General features: G+C 39.4%; 1 protein-coding gene across 1 annotated transcript in view; it reads left to right on the top strand.

Moving 5' to 3' along the window:
• Positions 1–22439, top strand: part of phldb1b (pleckstrin homology-like domain, family B, member 1b) — a 61529-nt gene that overhangs the window by 15861 nt on the left and 23229 nt on the right. Inside the window, exons 5-7 of the mRNA XM_025055219.1 lie at positions 3507–3632; positions 9922–11420; positions 15629–15762. Coding sequence (XP_024910987.1) covers positions 3507–3632; positions 9922–11420; positions 15629–15762 — 1759 coding nt within the window. The remainder of the gene's footprint in view (positions 1–3506; positions 3633–9921; positions 11421–15628; positions 15763–22439) is intronic.

The following is a 22439-nucleotide window of genomic DNA, read 5'->3' as shown; positions in this document are numbered from 1 at the left end:
TGGAAAATACAAACCAAAATTATTTTGAGGATAGTGTTGTGACCACGGAGGGGAATGCTTATGGAAGCTGAAAAACAGGGCTCTTCACCGCTTTGTTTGACAAATGTTTATGCAAACAAAAGAATCTTCGAATTTAGAAAGGCCCCGCTCAACATGTGGCATTGTCTTAGTGTCTTATTAAGTGTTGATATAATTGTTATCAAGCAGCGCTGCTGTACATGTCAGCAGTTCTTTACTTTCAGTGAAGTGTTGAAGGTCTTTTGCTTTGTCACAGAGCTCACATTGTTTGTGCATGCATTGCACTTCTTTCTAAAATCAGCGCAGGACTTAACTACATGTCTTTGTCAGTTATTTTTTGCCACAGAGCTTCAAATTGCAGAAACTGAGAGACAGTAAGGAACCAGTGAATGTCCACAGAGTTGTTGTTTTTTGTATCGTTGCTTAATTTGTATTTGTTGGAGATAGTATACATATATATATATGTATATAATTAGTAAAGTAAAATTAAGGATTAAGGAGCAGAAATAGAATTTTAGATGTGAATAGAAAAAAGAACTTTGTTAAGCCCACACTTGAGAAATCCTTGTGTTATCAGCCCCTTGGAGGCGCCAAGTTTTCTTGAAAGATCTCAATTCAAGCGTTAGCAACAATTTCCTGCAAACTGCAAGCAGCCTAAAAGGTTGACACTCTGGTCATTTGTATCCATCCTTAAGATTTTAGTAACTTTAACTCCAGGTTTCAACCAGTGTTTGTCCTGGGAGTTAAGTTTTATATTTCAACTTTTTTTTTCTTTTAAAGTCTCACAATTTTTACAGTTCTTTCTAAAAACCACTAAGTCTCACGATTTTTACAGTTCTTTCTAAAAACCACTTAAATATTTAAAAACACACACATTTTCCATTGTTGCTCCTCAGTGGTTATTGTGCCGTGATAAGCCGTTAGTGTTTGTTTACCCAGGACAAATGGACATCTGATTTGTTGCACATCACCTCAGCCTCCTCTGTCACGTTGAAGTTTCCATCTTCAGGCTTTGGCTTCTCCTGTGGACAGACATAGATCTTATCTCTGCTCAGGCTTCATAATCTCAGCTGCACAATGGAGCTGAATAGAAAAGCAATAAACGTAATCGCTTATCCTTCATCAGCTGTGAGGCCTGTGGAGGTGGCTGAAGAGGTCTCATTTAAAAACTGTGTGTTACTAAATAAAGGGTGAGTGTGTTTTTTTGGGTTAGCGTTCTGATCAGCAGGGACGTCAGATCTGACAGCTCATCTTGACTAATGGCCCTAATAACGTTGTATGTCTGCTGGTTTAAGGCAAAAAAAAAAAAATCACCACAATAACAGGACAGCTTTATAACAAAAACAAAGCGCAATGAGACAATACGGCACTGAGGAAGGCTGTGTTATACAATATAATATTCCTTAGATTCTCTACTGAGGTTTATTGCTATTGTAAACATATTGAAAAGTTCAACTCTAAAGAGTTTCCAGACTTCTCAAACCCAAAGACCACATGTATGTAATCGCCTTGTTACCATCGCTGTGGTTTTAGTTAGTGACAGGGTGTGGTATGTCCCAGGGATAGAGTCATTTTCTAGTGACTCAGAGGATGTATCGTCATTGTAAAGTAGGAGTGATGTGCCCTGGAATGGGCATGAACCGGGGTGATATTTTGACAATGTGATGAAATCAACAAAGGCTCAGTGGTGATGATTCATGTTGTGGTTGAATCTTCTCTATCTCACCATTTTGTAGTGAGAACTTTTTTTATTAACAGTGAGGTGTTTCTTTTGTCTCCTGTATGTCAGCAGTAGGGAAGTAACAAATCCATGTAAATGCTTGGCAATTCGCATCTGTTGCACATCAAGGCGTAAGGAGTTGGCTGTACTATCGCAAAAAGTCACTGGTCAACGTAGTGATTCAATATGTGCTATTTTTGTTGTCATAGAACAGAGAAGTAACAAAGTTTCTGCTGTCATGTTTAGGACACTGACATGTGGCCCAAATCTGTCTTGTCTTGTATCAAAATCAAAATTTGTATCAAAATTTTAGGCTGGTGGATTTTCCCTGGAACATTTCTTCTCCTTGTGCCTTGTACTAAATATATAGATCTATAACTGTGTGATACTATCATACTGATATGTATCCTGAGGATATAAACTAAATATATAGATCTATAACTGTGTAATACTATCATACTGATTTTTTTTTTTTTCTTTTTTTTAGCGTTTTGTTTAATTTTTGGAATAAGGCAGTTAATTTTTTGAAATAAGGCAGTTTTTAAATCCTTTCTTGTAGTAACTTGTCGGTTAAGGAATAAAGTTACTCAGTGGTAGGATATCTGCAGTTTTCCATCTGTCGTGTCACGTCAGGAACTATTCCGGTTCCTAAAATATTTGTGTTAACTAGTCATTTGTTTTGTCAATAGTTGTTCAGTGTGGACACAAAATTTCCCCAAAGCAGTTTTCTTAGAGCATCTTATCGCCATAATTGGCTCAATTTCCTGTAGAATCAGGATGTTAATGCAGCGTACATCAAGGACCTTGATTGTATAAGCTGATGGGGTTAGTTGAGGGAGGGAAGGCAGAAGCATTTGAAGTAAATTAAAAATTAACCTTTTTCCTTAGGCAACACCCTGCTTTTCAGACAGAAAAAAGAAACTCTTTAAAATACGAATTCAAATTTGTTATTGAATAAAAAATATTTACTTACTAATTTTGTCATTTACATCTGCTGTGATTTTTTTTAATCAGATAAAAGGGTTGTTTTTTTCTTTTTTAATAGATTTGTTTTCTTCTAACGGTCACTTATGACATTTCGGTGCATTGCTGCACGGCCTGAATGTTACCCAAAAAGCACTAATAAAAACCCTGTGTTCTCAAAAGTTTGTGTTCTCAGTCACTTGTGTACTTATAAAAGTTTGTGTTCTCAGTCACTTGTGTAGCTGATGACTGAAACATATTCAGTAATGAGACAGCAGGGTCTCAGGTTGCATTTAATTATGTAACTAATACTGTAACGACGTGCTGCTGGTTCAGGTTCAGTCTCAGAACAGGATATTTTTTCGAGTGTGTAATTTTTCAGCTTTAAAGTGATCACTCTACCTCCTAAAATACCAAAAACATAGTATTTCTTCTAGTATCTTCTTCCAGTGTTTCAATTTAATACATTTATAAATCTAAATTTCTGGGGGAAAAAAGTTATTGTTGACAAATGGTCTTTGTATAGAGTTTGCCTGGACTGAGTTACTAGATCGCTGCCTCACAACCTTTTTTTTTATATCATTACTCACTGTATTTTGCACTTTTTAAATAGCTCAGTATGTGATCCAAAATTTCAAGTCATGTTTATACATGACACTTGGCCCTGTTAGTACTGTATGAAACACTTACCCTGCTTTGTCTTCTGTCAGTTCGGTTGCCCTTGGCCTGAAAGCCTGTCAAGACTCATCACTTAAGTTAATCAAAACAATTAGACAAAGATCTCAATGGTTCTATTGTTTTCCAGGTTGTATGCTGTGTTTTGGCCAGTCGAACTTCTTCCGCTTTAACCACCCTGAGGAAGCCTTCAGGATGAAGAGCATGATGCCCAAGGGAGGAATTGTCTCCACCATGGATTACAAAATCTGTACAGGTAAATATGTTTAAACTGCGCCTGTTCATTTCTGTCTGTCGCCATATTTTCACTCAACAGCTTTGTCTGACACATACAACCCAAACCCAACACATTCCCAGTGTGAACAAAGACAGACTGTGTTATTGGCAGAGGAATGAAGAAGCACCGACAGAGGAATTTTGTCTCCGAGCAAAGGGTAGTTGAAGCTTCAGTGCTGAGTGAATGGTCAGGTTGTTACTGTGGTGAGTGGGAGCAGCAGTCTTGTTCATTTTGCAGGTGGCCATTTGCACAGCAGTAAACCCTTGACATTTTCCCTCCTTTATAGCACAATGTGCAGGAAGTGTAACAGCTGCTACTAAAACTATACGAGTATATTCTTTGCTGATTTATGGGAAGGCCAATATTGTTAATGGTAAATACATACTCTTTTAACCTGCGTTGCAGTAAGGTTTCATTTGCTTTCAGTGTTTTTTTTTAGAAATGTTACAACTGAAGATCTGATTTTTAAATGATGCATTGTTTAACATTTGACCTTGTGACCATACATAAGATAAAAATAAGTGTAACCTGTGTACACATTTTATACAGCAGAGTAGAGACTGATGTCACACTCATTCTTTGTGTGTTTTTAAAGAATGTCAGATTTAGCAGCGGGTCCCAGTGCTGCATTTTCAGTAAATACCACAGGAAGAGCCGGACTGCATTGACTGTTAAAGAGACAGGCGCACACGTGAAAACTCACAGTGTCACACCAAGAATCTGTTAACTCGCCCTATTTTAAAAACTTTGGATTTTAGTTTAAATAAGTCAAAAGAGTGAAAAAACTTTTTAGTTTAAATAAGTCAAAAGAGTGATGATATACTTCCAATCAGGTCTGTCTGTTTAAATCAACCTTTTTGTACCTCTCTGTGAGTCAATACCAGTCAGGCGACATCCCCATGCTACCAACAGAAAACAATTCATTTTGAGTTCACAACAGCAACATTGTGCCAGTGAAGCTAGGCGGCTTTGAACAGGATGGAAATATCCATTAAATCCATTGAAGCGTTCCCAAAAAATGTCTTTACACCATTAAAGGAATGATAGGATTAACACCGTTTTGGCCTTTCAGGCCTAGAAAATGCAATTTCCTTGGCCTTTCAGGTCTAGAAAATGCATTTTTTTTTTGTCCATACTTTGCCCATATCTGTGTTAATAATGCTTGTGATTTTATTAGAGCGCTGTAACAAAGCTGTTGCTGTCAGCATCCAAATGCTGCACCCATTGAACCGTGAATTGTCAAGACCGCTGGGCTAAGACCTGGTGCTGCCGTTTGCACCATGCATGTTTTATGAGCATCTCATTCCTGTACATCTCCAGGCCAAGTCGGTGTGTGTCTCTGTAAGTCGCTGTAAATGTATCTTTACTTGGCCCTCTTCCCTGCCGGGACCTGCCAGAGCATGGTGTTATTTCCCTCCTCTCACTCTGGACGCTGCCTGCCACCAGGGGACAAGTTTAGCACACAGGCGTGCTGGCTGCTGTGCATTTCCTGACACACTAATGAAAGCCTTCCGTTGTTTAAGAAACCTATCATTTTCCTCAATTATACATTCCTGAGCTGCGTTCAGACGAAAGCTGCTTACACCACTCCCACGATAACGAAGGCCATATCTGTCATATCTGCTAATCCCAGACTTCAATTTGAAACTTATCTGTGTTGTAAAGACTATAAACATTACTGTCACAGTAAAGTCCAAACCAAAATATATAGAGACGTTTTTTTCAACAATCCCTTAAATACTGATTTAAATGATAATACACACATTAAAAAACATGGGTAATTGACAGTTACTGTTAAAACGGGCTGATTCACAATATTCTGATTAAACTGTTATCATCGAATCTTATACCGGGGCTTCTCTGGGAGTCACATAATGTCCTGCTTCATACATCAGTCGCAGTGTTACTAGATTAGAGAGGCAGACTGACCAAATGAGTGTCCCAGTTGCATCTTCCATGCCTGAGCTGTGCCGATCTGTTGGAGTCTGTGTTTCGTCCTCTGGTTGATAAGACGAGATGTATTTGTACTGACAGGGTAAAGTCTCTCTCAGGCGTTTGGAAGAAGTACGAGGCAATATACAGCAGTGAGGACTGTAGGTGCAGAGGTCATCCAGAGAAATGAAACATAACAAGACACATTAAGCTGTCATTCATTTTAATTTGGAGGACATGCTGCCAGGCCGTTAACAGAGAACTGGCTAAGAATCACAAAATTGCAACCTTTAAGCCACACCCCTGTCATGAAAACTAACTTCAGTAATTTAAAATTGTATTTGGACCAAGTAAAACCTGAATCAGCTATAAATCAGAGGCATCTTTATGATGTAGGCTTTGTATTAATGACGCCAGTCTTGTTCACCTATGTAGGTTTACCAGGTAAAAGATGTTTTATGTGCCACCTCTCCACCTAGAGGACAGTTTCTGTGCTTCTGTGCCAGACCAGAAAACAGTTTGGTGGAGCAGAACAGCTTTCTTAAACTGGCCAGCAGCTAAGGTTACAGTTTCTTTTTCCGAAACTATTTATAAGCCTCCAGTGTCATTTCTACTGTCTGCCATCTCTGCACCCTCCACCCTTTGGTTTCCCCTTCAGTCATTTTCGTGTACACACCCACTGTCCTTTTCCAGTACATGTGGGTCTGCCTCCGTAACAAAAGACCTCCTTCTCTGAGGCATTTGGCAGCTGTGTCTGTCACTGGCTGCTTAACAGTCTGCAGATAGCAGATCAGCTGACTGACAGAACTGGATGTTTGTAAGACAGTTGATTGGCAGTATTATTCGTTATTGTTTTTTGGTGAACAGTAGTATGAGCGTGACTTTCATTATTATTCATCCTAGAAAACTGCAGAATTACAAGAGAAATGCACCCACTTACAAAATATAGCATAATATACAGTAATATAATTATTAGAATAAATGTATGTACATTTTAACTTTCCACCGACAGCACATTTTAATTCTTTGAATATTAGCAACAAACAACAAAAACTTTTCATTGCATCATCAGTGGATAATTTTTAGTTTGTGAGACAGAAATTTTATAATAGATATATGAATACTTAAAACAATGTATTCATATAAATCTGACATTTTTCTTCCACGTACTTAACAAATCATATTTCACAGTACACAATAAACACTTGTTGATAGAACTATTTGATGGCTTGAACGCTATAAACACTGAAACTTGAAACAAACATTGCAGTTATAGCGTCACCATACGGCCAAAATAACCAAGGTAATTATTCAACTAAATGGAAATGACTCAAAGCTATATTTTTTGGATAACTTCTGACAATCAACGATTGGGTAAATGGGTATTTTTACTGCTCAGACTCAGTAAAGAGCTGTAAAACTAACATTTGTTCTCAGCAGACCGAATAGAAAGAACTCCGTCGTGTGAACCACTAAAACCGGAAAAAGATCTCCTTTCAAAACAAAATACCTATTTCTTCTACGTATGTTTGTAGCTATACCAATGGCAATCTGATTAAAGACTGTCAGTCACTGAAGCGAGTCTCAGAAATATACCTTGACCTTTGGATTGTTTTTCGTTGATTGCAAAAATATAAATATGTTTTATTCGTAATAGTTTACGGACTCATTGAAAACGCAACTTTATTTTGAAAACCTTCAACCGGATATTAACGCCGCGTTTTGTGTAACTTAATACTACTGGTTCTGAAGACAGCGGTGGTGCTTAGCACCTCAACCCCGGGCTGAGATATCACAATTCCGGCAGTGAATCTTCAGGTTTCAGGTCTCGTGTGTGTGAGCGTCGCGGAGCCAAGCCGGGTAGAGCTGCTCTGCCGGCGTCCGGAGGATGTTGGCGCCGGTGTGACTGAGTGTCTGTCACATTTATAGAGTGAACCGCACTGACCGGGTCGCAATTCTTATATCTTCATGTGAGTAACCCGGCCACAGCCACATTCGTCCGCTATCTGTCAGCTCCGTATTCGCTTCTTTATCCATGGGCAGGTTCATTCAGCAGAAAGACTCTAATGTCGTCAATACTGGAAAATGTGTATGTCATTTGATTGGTTCTCGATATGCCCGTATGCGTTATGAAACGCGCTCGTTCGTATTGACATTTATAGACCCCATTGCATGTAATACCGTTTATAAACTAGTGTGGTGTTAGACATGTCAACCTGTCGTTAAAATGCCTTTTTTTAAAACGTTCCTGTGCGACATGTACTCGTGGCGTTAGTCTGTACCCAATGACATCATTGCATGGGCTTTCCCTCAGCGGAGGGATGCATTTATTTTTGTCACCACCCCCTTTCTTTTTTGACCCTTCGAGTACAGTAGAATCCAGCGGTATGGTTGTCAATGAGAACCGCTGTGACACTGGCAGTGATGCGTGGCTCAACAGATAGCGTGTCTGACAGTGACAGCCTGCATAACACAGTGCTGCATAATAACAACCGTGGCAGTGTCCAGAGTGTGACTTTGGTCAGGCTGTCATGCAGGCAGAGTCATCCTGAAGGAGCAGGCGCTGAACTAGCACAGCTAATGCATTATTTGTGAAGCTTTTGTGTTCCACACAGCACTGTACTGTATGTTTGTGTCACTGAAGCATCTCAGTATTGCAGAGGGGATAGTATACTACAATATTACAGAATGTAATGGTCACTTAACAAAATATTTATTAATAGTATCAGGAATGCATAAGTATGAAAAATGACATTATGAAAATTGGGATGACATCATTGCATGGGCTTCCCCTCATCTTTGTATCGTTGACCATTTTTTGCTGTGTATATGAGACGTAGGCTGTAGGCTCAATGTGGCCTACGGGCTGGCTAAATCCGCTAACTATGTTTGACAAATATTTAACACAGGTATTTATTTTTAACATTTTATTGAATTACAGTATGTGCGTCACTGTCCTTGTATCTACCATACACACCTTAGCATGATAAGAACAAGGTGAAATGGGCATTTGCATGCCTCTAATTCCACCTTAGATGACCTCTATTGCAGTTACCTTGACAGTATTTCTACACAAAAGTGATGTGGTGCATCTCAGATGAAATGCCGCCCCAGGGCCTACAGGTCACTTGCCATTAGCCAAGGGTTTCTGCTGTAGCTTTTGTACACTAGGATTTCCCCCCGACTGCCTTAATTTCATGTAGTATTGTGTAGGTGGTGACATACTGCAGTATAGCCCAACAATGCAACCCATTAACCTACAAATTGAAGAATGTCCTAGAATGTCATCTTGGCTCTGTGCACATTGCGGTGTATTACTTTGTAATACAACGCAGCTGCATTAAGCTGTGTTGTTATAGCTGTTACACTTAAGATCTTTATTGTTGTTGAACCACAATTGAACATGACAGCTCTATTCTTTGCGTCTGGTGTTACCTCCATCTGTGTTCACGTTAATGACGCCACAGTGCAATCATCTTCATGGTTCCATTGACACAGACACAGGGTCCATTTACACAGATTTCATTTGGCAGTTACAAAACCTGATCTGTTTTCTCATCCCAGCCTTAAGGCTACCTCGGTGAATGAACCACGTGTCCGTGTGCTTCTGTCCTAATAATTGACTGTGCTGACATTAAAGAGAGACGGTTAAGATTAGATTACCCAGCCTGTGTCCTATGTTGCTTTCAGGGCTCACAGTAATTGAATTATGCAGGCACATTTTCTCCCAGTCCCTATCCGATGTACAGGCACTGTTACTTCATTCATCTTGTGGCCTGTGTTGACGTACCTTTCCTCAACTTTCACTTCCACTGCCTACCTACTAGTCAGGACAAAAGTTCATCCTGACTGGGTAGGAATTGCCCTATATTTATTAAAGACCAAAATGTCAAACTTTTGTTGAGACGTCAGGCCAGTAAATTTACAAAGGTCTTAAGATGTAAATTTGTTCTACATATATTATTTCATTTGGAACATTAAAACCATAGGTGGCGCCGCAAGAGGAAAATAGGCAGCATTTGATTAAGACTAAAAGATAATTAACAATAATTACTCATTTAATTATATATGCAAGTTCTTTGATTGGAAAATTAAATTGAACATGAGAGTTTTTCTTGGTGACGTAACACATTCTCTCTGATCCTCTTATATGGTGTTATATCAGCATACTTCACCATTCCCATTCTGGCAGATATAAGAACCTACGGTATGGTGATCTTAAGTAACTGTTAAAACACACAGGCAGATCAGTGTTTATGGAGAGCTCTGATGAAAATCACACTGTTGATCCTGATTCTATCCTGATTTTATATCATTTTCTGTTTATTCTCTTCAGACACAGAGAGCTTTGTCAATGGGAATCACCAGACCAGTCCAGCCCAGTCGTCCCCAGCGAATGGCGAGAGAAACCAGTCTGAGCACAGTGCTATTGTCAGCTCTATTGAGAAGGACCTCCAGGACATAATGGATTCTCTAGTTATGGATGACCCACAGCCTTCTTCTCTGGACGTTAAAAAGACTTCAGGTGACCGCCTGATTCCCCACTCACCTCTGTCGCCAATGGTCAATGGAGGGGGCAGGTATCTGCTCTCCCCACCAACCAGCCCAGGAGCCATGTCTGTGGGGTCAAGCTATGAGAACACATCACCTCCCTTTTCTCCCCTCTCCTCCCCCTCAGCAGCCAGCAGTGGGAGCTTCACCAGTCCATCTCCTAGTGGAGGACCCCAGGACCAGAGTTCTTCTCTGCCACCAGTGCCTGTTCGCTCCTCAAGCTACAATTTCACATCACAGCCTCCGCCTGTGCCCCACCCACGGACCATTCTGCCTAATGCAAGCAGCAGCGGGGCGGGGCAGAAAGTTCAGGAAAGTCCAAGGCTACAGAGGAAGGTCTTCACAGAGGCCCCTCCAAGTCCTAAGTTAAGTCGTAGAGGTCTCAGCCTAGATGGGTCTGAGAGTTCTCGACACGCTCCTCATCTGTCCTCCAGTGAATCTCTCAATAGTAGGAACCTTGTGCCAAGTAGCCCCAGACTCACTCCAAAGTTTCCTACTTGTTCATCCCCTTCTCCGGCCAGTCCTCGGACCAAGACGACAACAGTGCTCCAGGAAAGGCCTGCTAGCCCCTTCAGAGAGCAGACGATCCTAGCTGATCGTTCCCTCACATCCAGCCCTTCCAGACAGATTTCTCCACCAATGAGAGCCTTCCAGCCCCCTTTGGACCCTATTGTCCATGTCATCCAAGGATCACCGCTACAGCAGCGTACTCTTCAGCCTTTAGAAAGCCCACGCATGGCCAGGAGGAACCTAGAGTTAAACGGAGGGAACACAGTGAGCAGCACCATGAGAGAGTTGCCTCCCCTCAGCCCCTCCATGGCCCGGAGAGGGGTCCCAGTACTTCCAGGAGCACTGCCAGGAACTGTACCCATATTGCGCACTCCAGATGGTCCTTCCAGCTTTAGTAAGCTTGTCCCAGAGAGTCCTCGGCTCAGGCGAAAAACTGGATCCACATCTGAGGATCTCATTAGTAGCAAAGGAATCCGAGCCCGCAGTCCATCGCCTACTTCTATTCTGATGGAGAGCAATGGGGGCGGCTCAGGAATACGGAAGGGAAACGTTGGGAATTCCCTCTCTCCTGCATACAGTCTGGGCTCCCTGCCTGGTTCATCTCCCGCAGCCAGCCCTAGGACCCATCGAAAGATGGCTGCAGGGAGACCCCACCCTGGGATGAGAGAAAGGAAGAACAGCATCACAGAAATCAGCGACAATGAGGACGAGTTATTGGAATACCACCGCCGACAGAGAGAGGAGAGACTCCGAGAGCAGGAAATGGAGAAGCTGGTGAGTGATCAGAATTATATTTACAGCTGTTGTGATGTTATCATAATATTGTGAACATTTGGTTTGTGTCAAACTTCACTAAGCTGATCTTCACAAGAGCAACAACAAACATATTCTACAATCAGATTAGAATATACTTTTAAGATCCCCGGGAGGAAATGGTTGATGTTCTCCTGCATCAAATTAGAGGAATGTTAAGTTCATAGAGACATGAACTCAGACAAAACTGATACCTGTATCTCAGATTGCATCAAATTAGAGGGAGACATGAACGCAGACAAAACTGATACCTGTATCTCAGAACTTCAGTAAAAAAACAACAGAACAATAAAATTACATATAAAGTAATTAATGTAAATTAACCATTTTATTTTATTTTTATTATAAACAATATTTTCAAACAGAAAGATTTGCTGTCTTTTCAAATAAGAGTAATTAGTAACTTGTTTTTTATATATTAGTAAAATATCTCCTGTTTGGACCGAAATAGTGTTGATGTATTTTTCCCTTTCATCAGTTTAAAGAAATAGTATTTTAAGGCAAATGAGTGCATTTTTAGTCATTTTTAAGAAACTTTTTTTTTCGGAGATTTGTTCCGGAAATTATTGGTATAGTATTATACTGTGATCAAAAGTTGACGTACCAAAAAAGTTTATTTTTTCTGAATTTTAACAACAGAAATGAACATAGCTAAGTATTTTAAGACAAATGAGTGCATTTTTAGTCATTTTTAAGAAACTTTTTTTTTCGGAGATTTGTTCTGGAAATTATTGGTATAGTATATCACTGTCATCCAAAGTTGGCGTACCAAAAAAGTTTATTTTTTCTGAATTTTAACAACAGAAATGGACATAGCTAAGTATTTTAAGACAAATGAGTGCATTTTTAGTCATTTTTAAGAAACTTTTTTTTTCGGAGATTTGTTTGGGAATTTATTGGTATAGTATTGCACTGTGATCAAAAGTTGACGTACCAAAAAAGTATATTTTTTCTGAATTTTAACAACAGAAATGGACATAGCTAAGTATTTTAAGACAAATGAGTGCATTTTTAGTCATTTTTAAGAAACTTTTTTTTTCGGAGATTTGTTCGGGAATTTATTGGTATAGTATATCACTGTCATCCAAAGTTGGCGTACCAAAAAAGTCTATTTTTTCTGAATTTTAACAACAGAAATGAACATAGCTAAGTATTTTAAGACAAATGAGTGCATTTTTAGTCATTTTTAAGAAACTTTTTTTTTCGGAGATTTGTTCTGGAAATTATTGGTATAGTATATCACTGTCATCCAAAGTTGGCGTACCAAAAAAGTTTATTTTTTCTGAATTTTTACAACAGAAATGGACATAGCTAAGTATTTTAAAGCAAATGAGTGCATTTTTAGTCATTTTTGAGAAACTTTTTTTTTCGGACATTTGTTCGGGAACTTATTGGTATAGTATTATACTGTAAACAAAAGTTGACATACCAAAAAAGTATATTTTTTCTGAATTTTAACAACAGAAATGAACATAGCTAAGTATTTTAAGACAAATGAGTGCATTTTTAGTCATTTTTAAGAAACTTTTTTTTTCGGAGATTTGTTCCGGAAATTATTGGTATAGTATTATACTGTGATCAAAAGTTGACGTACCAAAAAAGTATATTTTTTCTGAATTTTAACAACAAAAATGGACATAGCTAAGTATTTTAGGACAAATTAGTGCATTATATTGGTGACATCAGCTATTTATATTCCATACAATATATTGACTCAAGAAGACTTTTATTCTATGTTTGTTTTATTTCCAAGCGATGAACATAGTTCCATTTCAAATTTTGTGATTTTTCAAGCAGGCTTCCTGGAGATCAGGAGGTCAGACCATAAGACAAAGTCCTGGCCATGGTTGCCCTTCCTTTCACTGACACAGACAACATAAACACTCTGTAACTGTCAGACATGCTGCTGACGTGGTCTCCAAGCACCAAGATGAGCCCATAGCAACCACATTGTTTGTTGTTTCCTAAACGGGGGGGGGAGGCAGGGGCAGGGAGTGGTGGACAGTAGACATCTTGAACTTGTCTCCCACACTGAATGAAACAGCAGGGGCAAAGTCAGTTAAACTCTTTATAAATATGCGTGTGTGTGGAGGTGTGTGGGTGTTTGGTTCTCCCTGCTGGTGATTATAAAATGTTAGTTTAAAGGAGACCAGCTCAGTTGGAGAACGTGTGACCATAACACGTCTGCATGTTCTGAAACTATGAAGTACTGCGTCAGTATACACAGGCTTTGTTTTAACCCCAAATACTGAGCTGAAGAGCAGTGTTAGCAAAAAGAGCACAAAGTTCCTCTCCTAGCGAGTTCTATCAGGGCAACTTTAACTCTCAATAATAAACTAAACTTAAACTTAAACTTATCTTTATTAGTCATTGTGACACAGCACGGCAGCACAGTAATGTTTCACTTATTGTAGCAAAAATGCCAAAATGATAATATTTTAATAATTGATCTCCAGTGTTTATTCTAAATTTAAACTGAATATCAATAAAATCCTAAACCCTGGCACAGGCCAATAAGAATATCAGGTAAGGCTATCATAGCTAAGATAAGCTAATAAATGCTAAAACTAGCTTATTAAATAACAATAAGGAAGGGAATATTTTGAAATAATGTTTAAGAGCAGAAGATATTGAGGAGTTTAAGGAGTTTATTTGAAAGACAACAAACCTGTTTTTTTTTGTGTTTTTTTTTTGGCACAATAAACTGTTGGATCACAAGGTCAAAGAGACATTATTGCTGCCTAAAAGCAGCAGTCATCAGAGACAGTCTGCAGGGTCAGTCAGACACACAGTCACAGACAGTGTCCCTCAGACGTGTGATGATGATGATGATGATGATACTGTTGTAGTTTGTGAGGGTAGAAACTCTCAGCTCTCTGGCAGGGCGTGGAGCTGAACGGTCTCTTATTAGTCAGAGTCGACTCACTGTCATTACAGAGTTTCTCTGCTCCAGAGTCACTTTGCTTCACACACAGACAGCTTCCAGTTCACACAACAGTTCACCATACGACAGTTTACTGTACAGAACAGATCATGTGATAGAGTCTGAGTCTGGAACAGAAGCAGAATTTGTACATTTCATCATGGAGAACGCTTTCATTGAACATTATTACAGGATATAATCCATTTGGATAGACACAGTGTTGCACAATCCTACTTTATTATGAGCACGTGTCAATGCCCCATTTACTATATTGGATTCTTCATTGTCTTTGTCTGTTGTTGTGATTGTTTTGTGACCTGAGTATTGAATGGATTGATGGTGAAGGGATTTGTATTTTGGTGCACAGAATTAGTATTTTAAATTAAACTGCCCTGGTTAAATTGTATGGAGTTAATTATAGGGCTATGACAACAAACCAATTTATTCTGTTGATTAATTTTTGATATTAATCCGATCAAAATTTGTAGCGTAGGGGTAGAATGTAAATCCAGTAATCCCAACGTCCATCCACTTATTGTTGCTCTAATATTACTGTTGTTAATTGCACACATACAGGAAAGATTTTTCATTAATTTCATTTTGTGTTTAAGTGGTTTCAACTTAGGTGAGAATCCCGACTACCGTCAGACAAACAAAATTTGTATTGTTTTTGGAATGTTGATTAATCACAATATATCTAGATAAATAACTCTAGCGATCAATATAATCACGATTAATCACAATACATCTAGATAAATAACTCTAGCGATCAATCCTTTCCGTCTGATCTGAGCCGTTTTGCTCAACATCGCTCCTCTGTGGCCTCGACCTCCTGACAAACTCCCAGTACAGCAGGCTGCATGAGCTGCAGACACAAGCCCAGTTGATCCATTTGGGAAATATGACCTCATCTTGTCACTGCCAGTAACGTATTGTTTTAAATAGGTGGTGACTTTGTGTTAAGGACTGTATCAGACACTGCAGCCTCTGCTGTTGGTTCGTTCTGGACTCTCTCTGTGTTTGTTTTATTTTAAATATTGAGCAAAAATTATGAGACATAAGTAATAACAATAGACAAAAGTATTAAATCGGATTTACTGCCACACAAAATCCTTTATTCAGAAATAAATGAGTAAAAATCATCAATGCATCAACTCATTCAGTTTTTGAATATTTCTGCAGCTGTAGCCCTGCAAATGTTGATGCAATAACTGATTGATTTGTTTTTTGTCAAAATCACCACCAGAACGACGACCGAAGCAGGTGGCTCCTGCAGGGTTACAGTTTATCCACTAGAGGGAGCCAACTAACTACCCACCATCCTTCAGGTCGTTCTTTTGCAAGTTGTGAAAATAAGATGACAACGAATATAAAAGGCACGTGACAACATTTTTAACGGTGTATTTGTCTTAAATTGCATTTTTAATAATTAATCCCAAAAAACTAGTATACATGAATTATAATTCCATAATTTACCACAAATTAATAAAGTTGAACTAAAAATCGAAATATTAGAGTATAAAAAAAATAATTACTGAAAATGCCCAATATGTCTTTTAGACTTTTTTAAAGTCTAAAAGTGGAAATGAGAAGCGTGAACCCATCAATGTCGGATTAATATACATTTTTGTGTAATTTTTTTAATAGACCACAGAGTACTTCCCTGTAGTGCTTTCTGGTCCCCAATGGAGGAACAACCTCAAGTCTGGTTTATGTTATTGATACTCTTACATTAAATTCAATATTTTTAGCCAAGTTCTTACCTGTTTTTTTTTTTTCTTAATTCATACGTACAGTGCGACTCTTTTCAAATAATTACATTTTATAAAGTTCACTCGATAACAAGGTGGTGGTGATTAGTTGATCATTTAATCAATCTGTTGCCATGTGTCTGCCCAGCACTGGGCACAGATGGACCGCCTGGGTTGTGAAGACATTGCTCTGATGGGCTGGAGTAAATTCATCAGCCTATTCTAAGGTCACTCACATAAAGCATGAAGTTCTTCTTGCGGTACAAAGTTAGACCCACTGCTTTTCTTAGAACCCAGCCCACAGTCCACCTCCCACTTGAGGAAGTCTCCACACATGTTGATCTCTAGCTCCACCCCCGTTCTCATGGATTCTTCTCAAACTCTCACAAGACTTGGATGGAGGTTGCCCTGAAGTTGTGGCTCTCAAAAGAAGCGCAGCTTCATCTGACGTAACGTTACAGTGTGGCAGGAGATATATGGAAGAAAAAGACTGAGGGGAAATTTTCACTTCTGCGACAGCCTGTGGTTTGTGTGTGTGTGTGGGGTTGTTTGTGTCATGGACCGGTATCATGCGCTGCTGGGCAGCAGGACTATACCAGGGAGACGAAGTCAGAGTCGGGAGCAGGCCCTGGTTTATTGGCAGTCTTTGGCTCAGGAGAAGCCACTCTTTCTGAAGAGTGTTGCGGAGCTCATGAAGGTAACTCAAGCTGCTGCTAATATTAACAAAGGTCTGGCTGGATTTTAAATAGACAGTGATTTTCTTTTTTCCGCTGTGCTGTTGAAGTGTGTCTGCTCAGAGCCCGTTGGCTGCATGTGATGCTGTGTGGTTTCAGGCTTCAGAGGTTTCACTTGTTAAGTGTCGAGGTCAAGGGCAGCTCTCAGGCTGCTATGCTGGGATTTTATGAGTTAAGTGAGAGAAATATACCACAACTCCGGGAAGTGAAAGTGCATGATGCTAACTTTTGACATTTTTACATATTTTATTTGAATAGTTTGCAAATCTTTGACCAACCAGCATCTGAGAACCAGTGAAACTGGTCTTTGTGATTACCAGTTACCCTGAAGGTGGTTAAAGGCTACAGTGTAAAGCAGGTCATTAACGGGGGCTTGGGGCAAATTAGCCGTTGAATGCCTGAAATTGTCCTTGCGTGAGCTTTTAATGCCCTTACTAAAATAAATATTAAACTTTCAAAAAGCTGGAGTTGGATATGTTCAGCCAGGCATCTGTTGCACAGGCCGCCCCCCTTGGTCCCCCCATGACCTTCACCACCCGCACCCCACTACCCCTTTTCTTCTACATGCACAAATGCCATTGTTTGCCAGGGCAGCAGGCCAATAGCACTGCTGGCCGGCTTATCTCTGCACAGAACATGGAGAGGTTTATATTTAAAACACGTGCACTGGAACAATGTAAAGTCAAAACAGGCGCAGATCAAACAGACGATGATGAGATACTGTCAAAGAAGTTACTGTCTGTAGTTGGAGGAGCGACCGCATCAGAACATTTGACGACATGAAATACTATTGCCCTGGAACATCAACAAAGTTTCATCAAGATGTGTTCCAGAGAGGCTGAACAACGACAAAGAATAAACCACAACTCACAACAATACATTAAAAAAAAAAACCAAAAAATATTTCCACTATATTCTTTGGTGCTGTAATCCACTGTTTTCTTTCTGCTAAATACAGACACATTAGTATTAGACTCGGCCGCTGACAGCTGAGTTGTTCTCACACTTATAAATCATGGTGCCGATTTCAAAGAGACAAGCCGCATTTATCTTTTCTACAGATCTGTTTGGACTTTGTTGGAGTTAAAATTATTATTTTTTTACCTCAACAAAAGCAAGTGTGTTAATAACAGATGGTGCATGAAAAGCAAAACAGTTGTCATCGTTGTCTGACTCCTTCAAAATACTTGTCTTGCAAACGATTGTTTGGCATTCGTTAGAGAACTCGTTGTGATATTGAATAAATTTCTAACATTTTCTTAAGTTTATTCCGCTTTATCAAAACATGCTACAGTAAGATGGCAGCGTCAACACAGTCCCCTTCACTGGCTGCGTGCCTGGGAGACTTGGTCGTACTTCTGTCTCACAACAACAACAACAACCAGCGTCCTCTGTCTGTTTGTTCTACGCCACATGTTTGGAGTCTGTAAAACACAACTCCAGTCTGGTCTTTTGATCGCTGTGTTGTAGTCGTATGGAAGTATTACTAGAACTTTGGTTTTTTTTTTTTTTTGGCGAAGACCAAGGGCCTGAAGGGCTTGTACTCCACAGAAGAGCTGTCTGAAGTTAAAAAAGAAAAGCCACCCCCAGCAGCTGCAACATCTTCATAGTTTCACCTCCACGTCGGTGCGAGAGACGCTCGACATCGTGGACCACCAGCTATTTAGTCATTATGGATGTTTGCTGCCGCGTCGTCCCTCTGTCTCTGCTGTCTTTGATGTTAGTGTGCTCCCAGAGGGAGAACAACAAAATACACGCAGGGTTCCCAGTGTGTGGGTTTTACTCTGATTTCCAGACAGATCGTTACTATTCCAAATGAAAAATGAGGAAATGTTTTACAAAATTTATTCAGGATACGAGGATTTGACAAATTGTTAGAGGCCGTGACAAATGTGATAAATGTAGGTGAGGGTGGAATATGCAAAGAATTCAGGCAGCCGAGTAGAGGAGAAAAGAAGAATATTATTATGGATTATTGGATGGATTATTATTTTACAAACATGAATATGTTCATAGATAGAGCTTTAATAATCCCTCGGAGAGTCCGTTCCGGTTTTAAGGAAGCTCATTTTCAAGCTCAAGTTCATGAAGCAAGTCCTTATTTAAGTGGGGTTGTTAAATTTAATTGTTGTCTGTTTTTAATAGGAAACGCTAGTTCTCTGTCCAAAAAATAAGCTTCCAGCAGCTTTATGCTTAAAACACTGCTTAAGATAAGATTTTAAATTAAGCCATTAAATAAAATATTTTCCTCTCAATTCCTCTAGATTCCTGTTTTCAGAAAACTTTTACAAATATCACTTGTGTTAACAGCAAATTCTGATTCACTCTTTTGAATAACTCTGATCTGATCTGATATCTGATATATTTTAGTCCTAGTCTGATTTTTGACTAAATATCAAAAGTTTTAGTCAGATAAATTGATGAATTTGTTAGTTGAACGTCTCATACAAACTCTTGAATAGTTGTTGTTTTGTTCTCTTTAATGATTTACATGAAGCTTCATGAAGTGTTTTGTTTCTTTTTAATGATTTACATGAAGCTTCATGAAATCCCTGGACCTTTTATTCTGGACTGTGTTTCTTAGGTTCATTGTGTCTTTTTGTTTTCAAGCAGCTTAACTGTAGACACACACAGAGGTGTGTTTGTGCAGTGTGTGGAACTCACTTTACGTATTTCCCAGTCATGTGTGTAGTCCTGCCCTCACATGCTGGGAAACTCAACTGAATTATGAACCATAAAAGAAACTTAATTTAACACATATAATGAAACTCAATGCTGACTCATGCTGCGTTAGGGCTGTCTGTAAAGTACATTTCTGTCTGTAAAGTTGTTTTCTTTTCTAATATTGACTTTCTTTTTAAACTATATAATCAAACAAAAAGGTTCTAGCTGTTTTGGTTTTTTGGCGTCGTTGGCTTCACATTTGGGCGTCATTGGCTTCACATTTGAGAAGCTCCTGTGAGCTGCAGCTGACTGGAGTTCCACTGCTGTCACCACTGAAGTTTTTGGAACCTGGGTGTGGATTGGACTTTGTTGTTATTGTTGTGTGAGTGGTTCATGGGTGGTACTTAGCTTCCAAAGGTCATTATTTGTTCAACTGTCACATTGTGAGGCTGCTGTTCTTTGACTGTGTGGCTCAACTGGAGGTTTGAGCTGCTGCTTCTCACAGTCCAACATGAGAGTAAGTGGAGACATTTTTGTATTTTATTGTAAGGAAGGTCGGTGATTGTTTTTCTTTATAGCTTAAAGATAAAGAACAAAGATGTTTTTTTTGGCAACTGCATTTAGTTAGAATGTGGTTCATTAAAACTTTAGTTTTCACCTAAGTCATGTGATCGTGTCTAATGTTTATAGGCAAAAGGTTAATGAACAATAGTTAAGACTCACATGCTGGGCCGTGGGTGTTTTATCTGAGAAATAATCGACCTTCCTTCTCTAGAGAAACACTCACGTCATTAGACATGAGGTCTACTCTGAGTTTTCTCTTCAAACTTTGTCAATCTGATTTTTTCTATTTGTTGCAGTTGAAGTTTTTTTTTTTTTTTTTTTTAATGAGTTCTGTCAGATGGACGTGTGATTGCCAGAGCAGCTGTACTGCACTGTTCTCCGTACAGGACCTAAACATAGACTGTGTTTGATACAGTACTAAACCAACTGGATGCAAATGTGTTGCTCAGCTCCATAACGTAAGAACAGATATGAACACGTGTCACAGGAGAATGGACGGAAGGCAGAAGCAGACTTGGACAAATGTGTTGGGGATTTCTAGATGTTATCTTTAAATGATGACGTGTACATTAAAAATACGGAAACGTATCGTTATTATCTGTTCAGACCAAAGTCAGGAAATGATTCATGCCTCATACAATGTACAGGTTATGAGCTGGTGGTCTGTGTGACGGTCTCTAAATGTTTGCTGCAAGAAAAGTCAGGAATAAAAACACCGACAGACTGATTTCTCTGGTGTAGTTTGAATTTTCTTAGTGAATCAGTTAACTGCCCTGAGGAGGAAATGGGAGGCATTTTTCTTACTCATTTAGTTCAAACTGAGTGATCCTGTGATTACAGGTTAAAACTAACCTCTCATCATGTAGATGTTCACAGAGTGGGAGAATCCTCCAGCTCCAGGGAGTGAGTGGTTTTCTCCTTTTATATGAGGAAAAAATTGTTTTAGTTGTAATGCCTTTTTCTATGTGTTGCTGCGAGTTTAGTTTGGCGTCAAGTAAACGCCAGGTTATTTCAGGACATGTAATATCTCAGTGTAGTAGGGTAATGATGTTGGTTGGGTTTGTGATCTGTACATTCAACTGCAAAGAGTTGCTTCTGTAGTCGTTACACAACATTGATTGAGTTAAAGGCAGTGTTTCTGAAAGCCTGGTCTGTAGGATTTGTTTGCATTGTACACTTAAGGCCATAATCTTCCAACGTAATGCAAGTCAAGTGATCCAAGAACAGGGAACAGGACTCCCAACACCTCCTCTGGGGGCTGTTACCGGCCTCAGATCCTAATCTGATCTGTTGCATCATGGGTGTATTTGATTGATCACCAGTGAAGTTCACAGACAAAGAGATTGTTCCCTTTACTTGACCTATCCTTTACATGTGCTGTCAATACACCATAGATTCATGAGAACTTGGTTGTCAGTAAATGAGCAGCGTCGTCTGTTTATGATGCAACGAATCCTATAGAACGAAGGAGTTCGAGCATCAGTGGAAACCCTGTCAAACCTGTGAGAACTGAGAAGGTTTTAGTAAAGATTTTAAAAAAGCTTTAGCTTAACTATCTTTTGCATATCTAAATTTGTAATTGAAAATATTTTGACATCCTAATTTGTTAGAAATTTGAAAACATTTCTGAACATTTTTGAAAAAAATCTCCTTGAAAAGTAGCTATAATTTAAGCTACGCTGTGCAGTGTAACAGCAGCTGACATCTCAGAGTTCAGAGGTCACTCTCTTGGTTTGGTCTGCCGGGTGCCCCCGTAGGTGGGCTGACCCCTTCATAATGACAGCTGGACAACCAGTGAGAGAGTCTGCAGCCCCCCAGGAGAGAGGACATGACGTGAACCACGGTGTTGTTTCAGCCATGAGTGGAGTCTGGTCAGACTTCACGTCTACTCCTTAATGAGACGAAGAGTGTTCATCGCACATAATCTAACAGTCCTGATGATAATTCTGCACTTTGTTCCTGATCATCATTAGTGAATTAATTATGCCAGTCGAGTGGTTAACCTGTTAACCATGGTCACTGGTCAGCATAAGAGCAATTTAACGTTACTCTCACTTTTTCTGGTGAAATGTAATGACTAGTGATGCACCGACATCGACACCAGTAGTATACTGGGTCTGATACTACAATATACTTTACTATAACAAATACTCATACTCTAAAACATGCACCATACTAGCAACCCAATACTCGTTAACAGCCTCTCACCACACACCAGCTGTGCACCGCTCAGCCAGGGTTGTGTGTGTTCCGGCAGTCTAACTACCCTCAGGGGTAGTTTATTTACGTAGCCCAATAATTTCAGTCTGGAGTTATTTTTATATCACAGAAGAACACAGGACCA

The sequence above is a fragment of the Cynoglossus semilaevis genome, chromosome 4, assembly GCF_000523025.1.
Source record: "Cynoglossus semilaevis isolate Cse_v1.0 chromosome 4, Cse_v1.0, whole genome shotgun sequence".
NCBI lineage: Eukaryota > Metazoa > Chordata > Actinopteri > Pleuronectiformes > Cynoglossidae > Cynoglossus > Cynoglossus semilaevis.
Note: the sequence above shows the minus strand (reverse complement) of the source record. Positions and strands in the feature narration are given on the sequence as shown.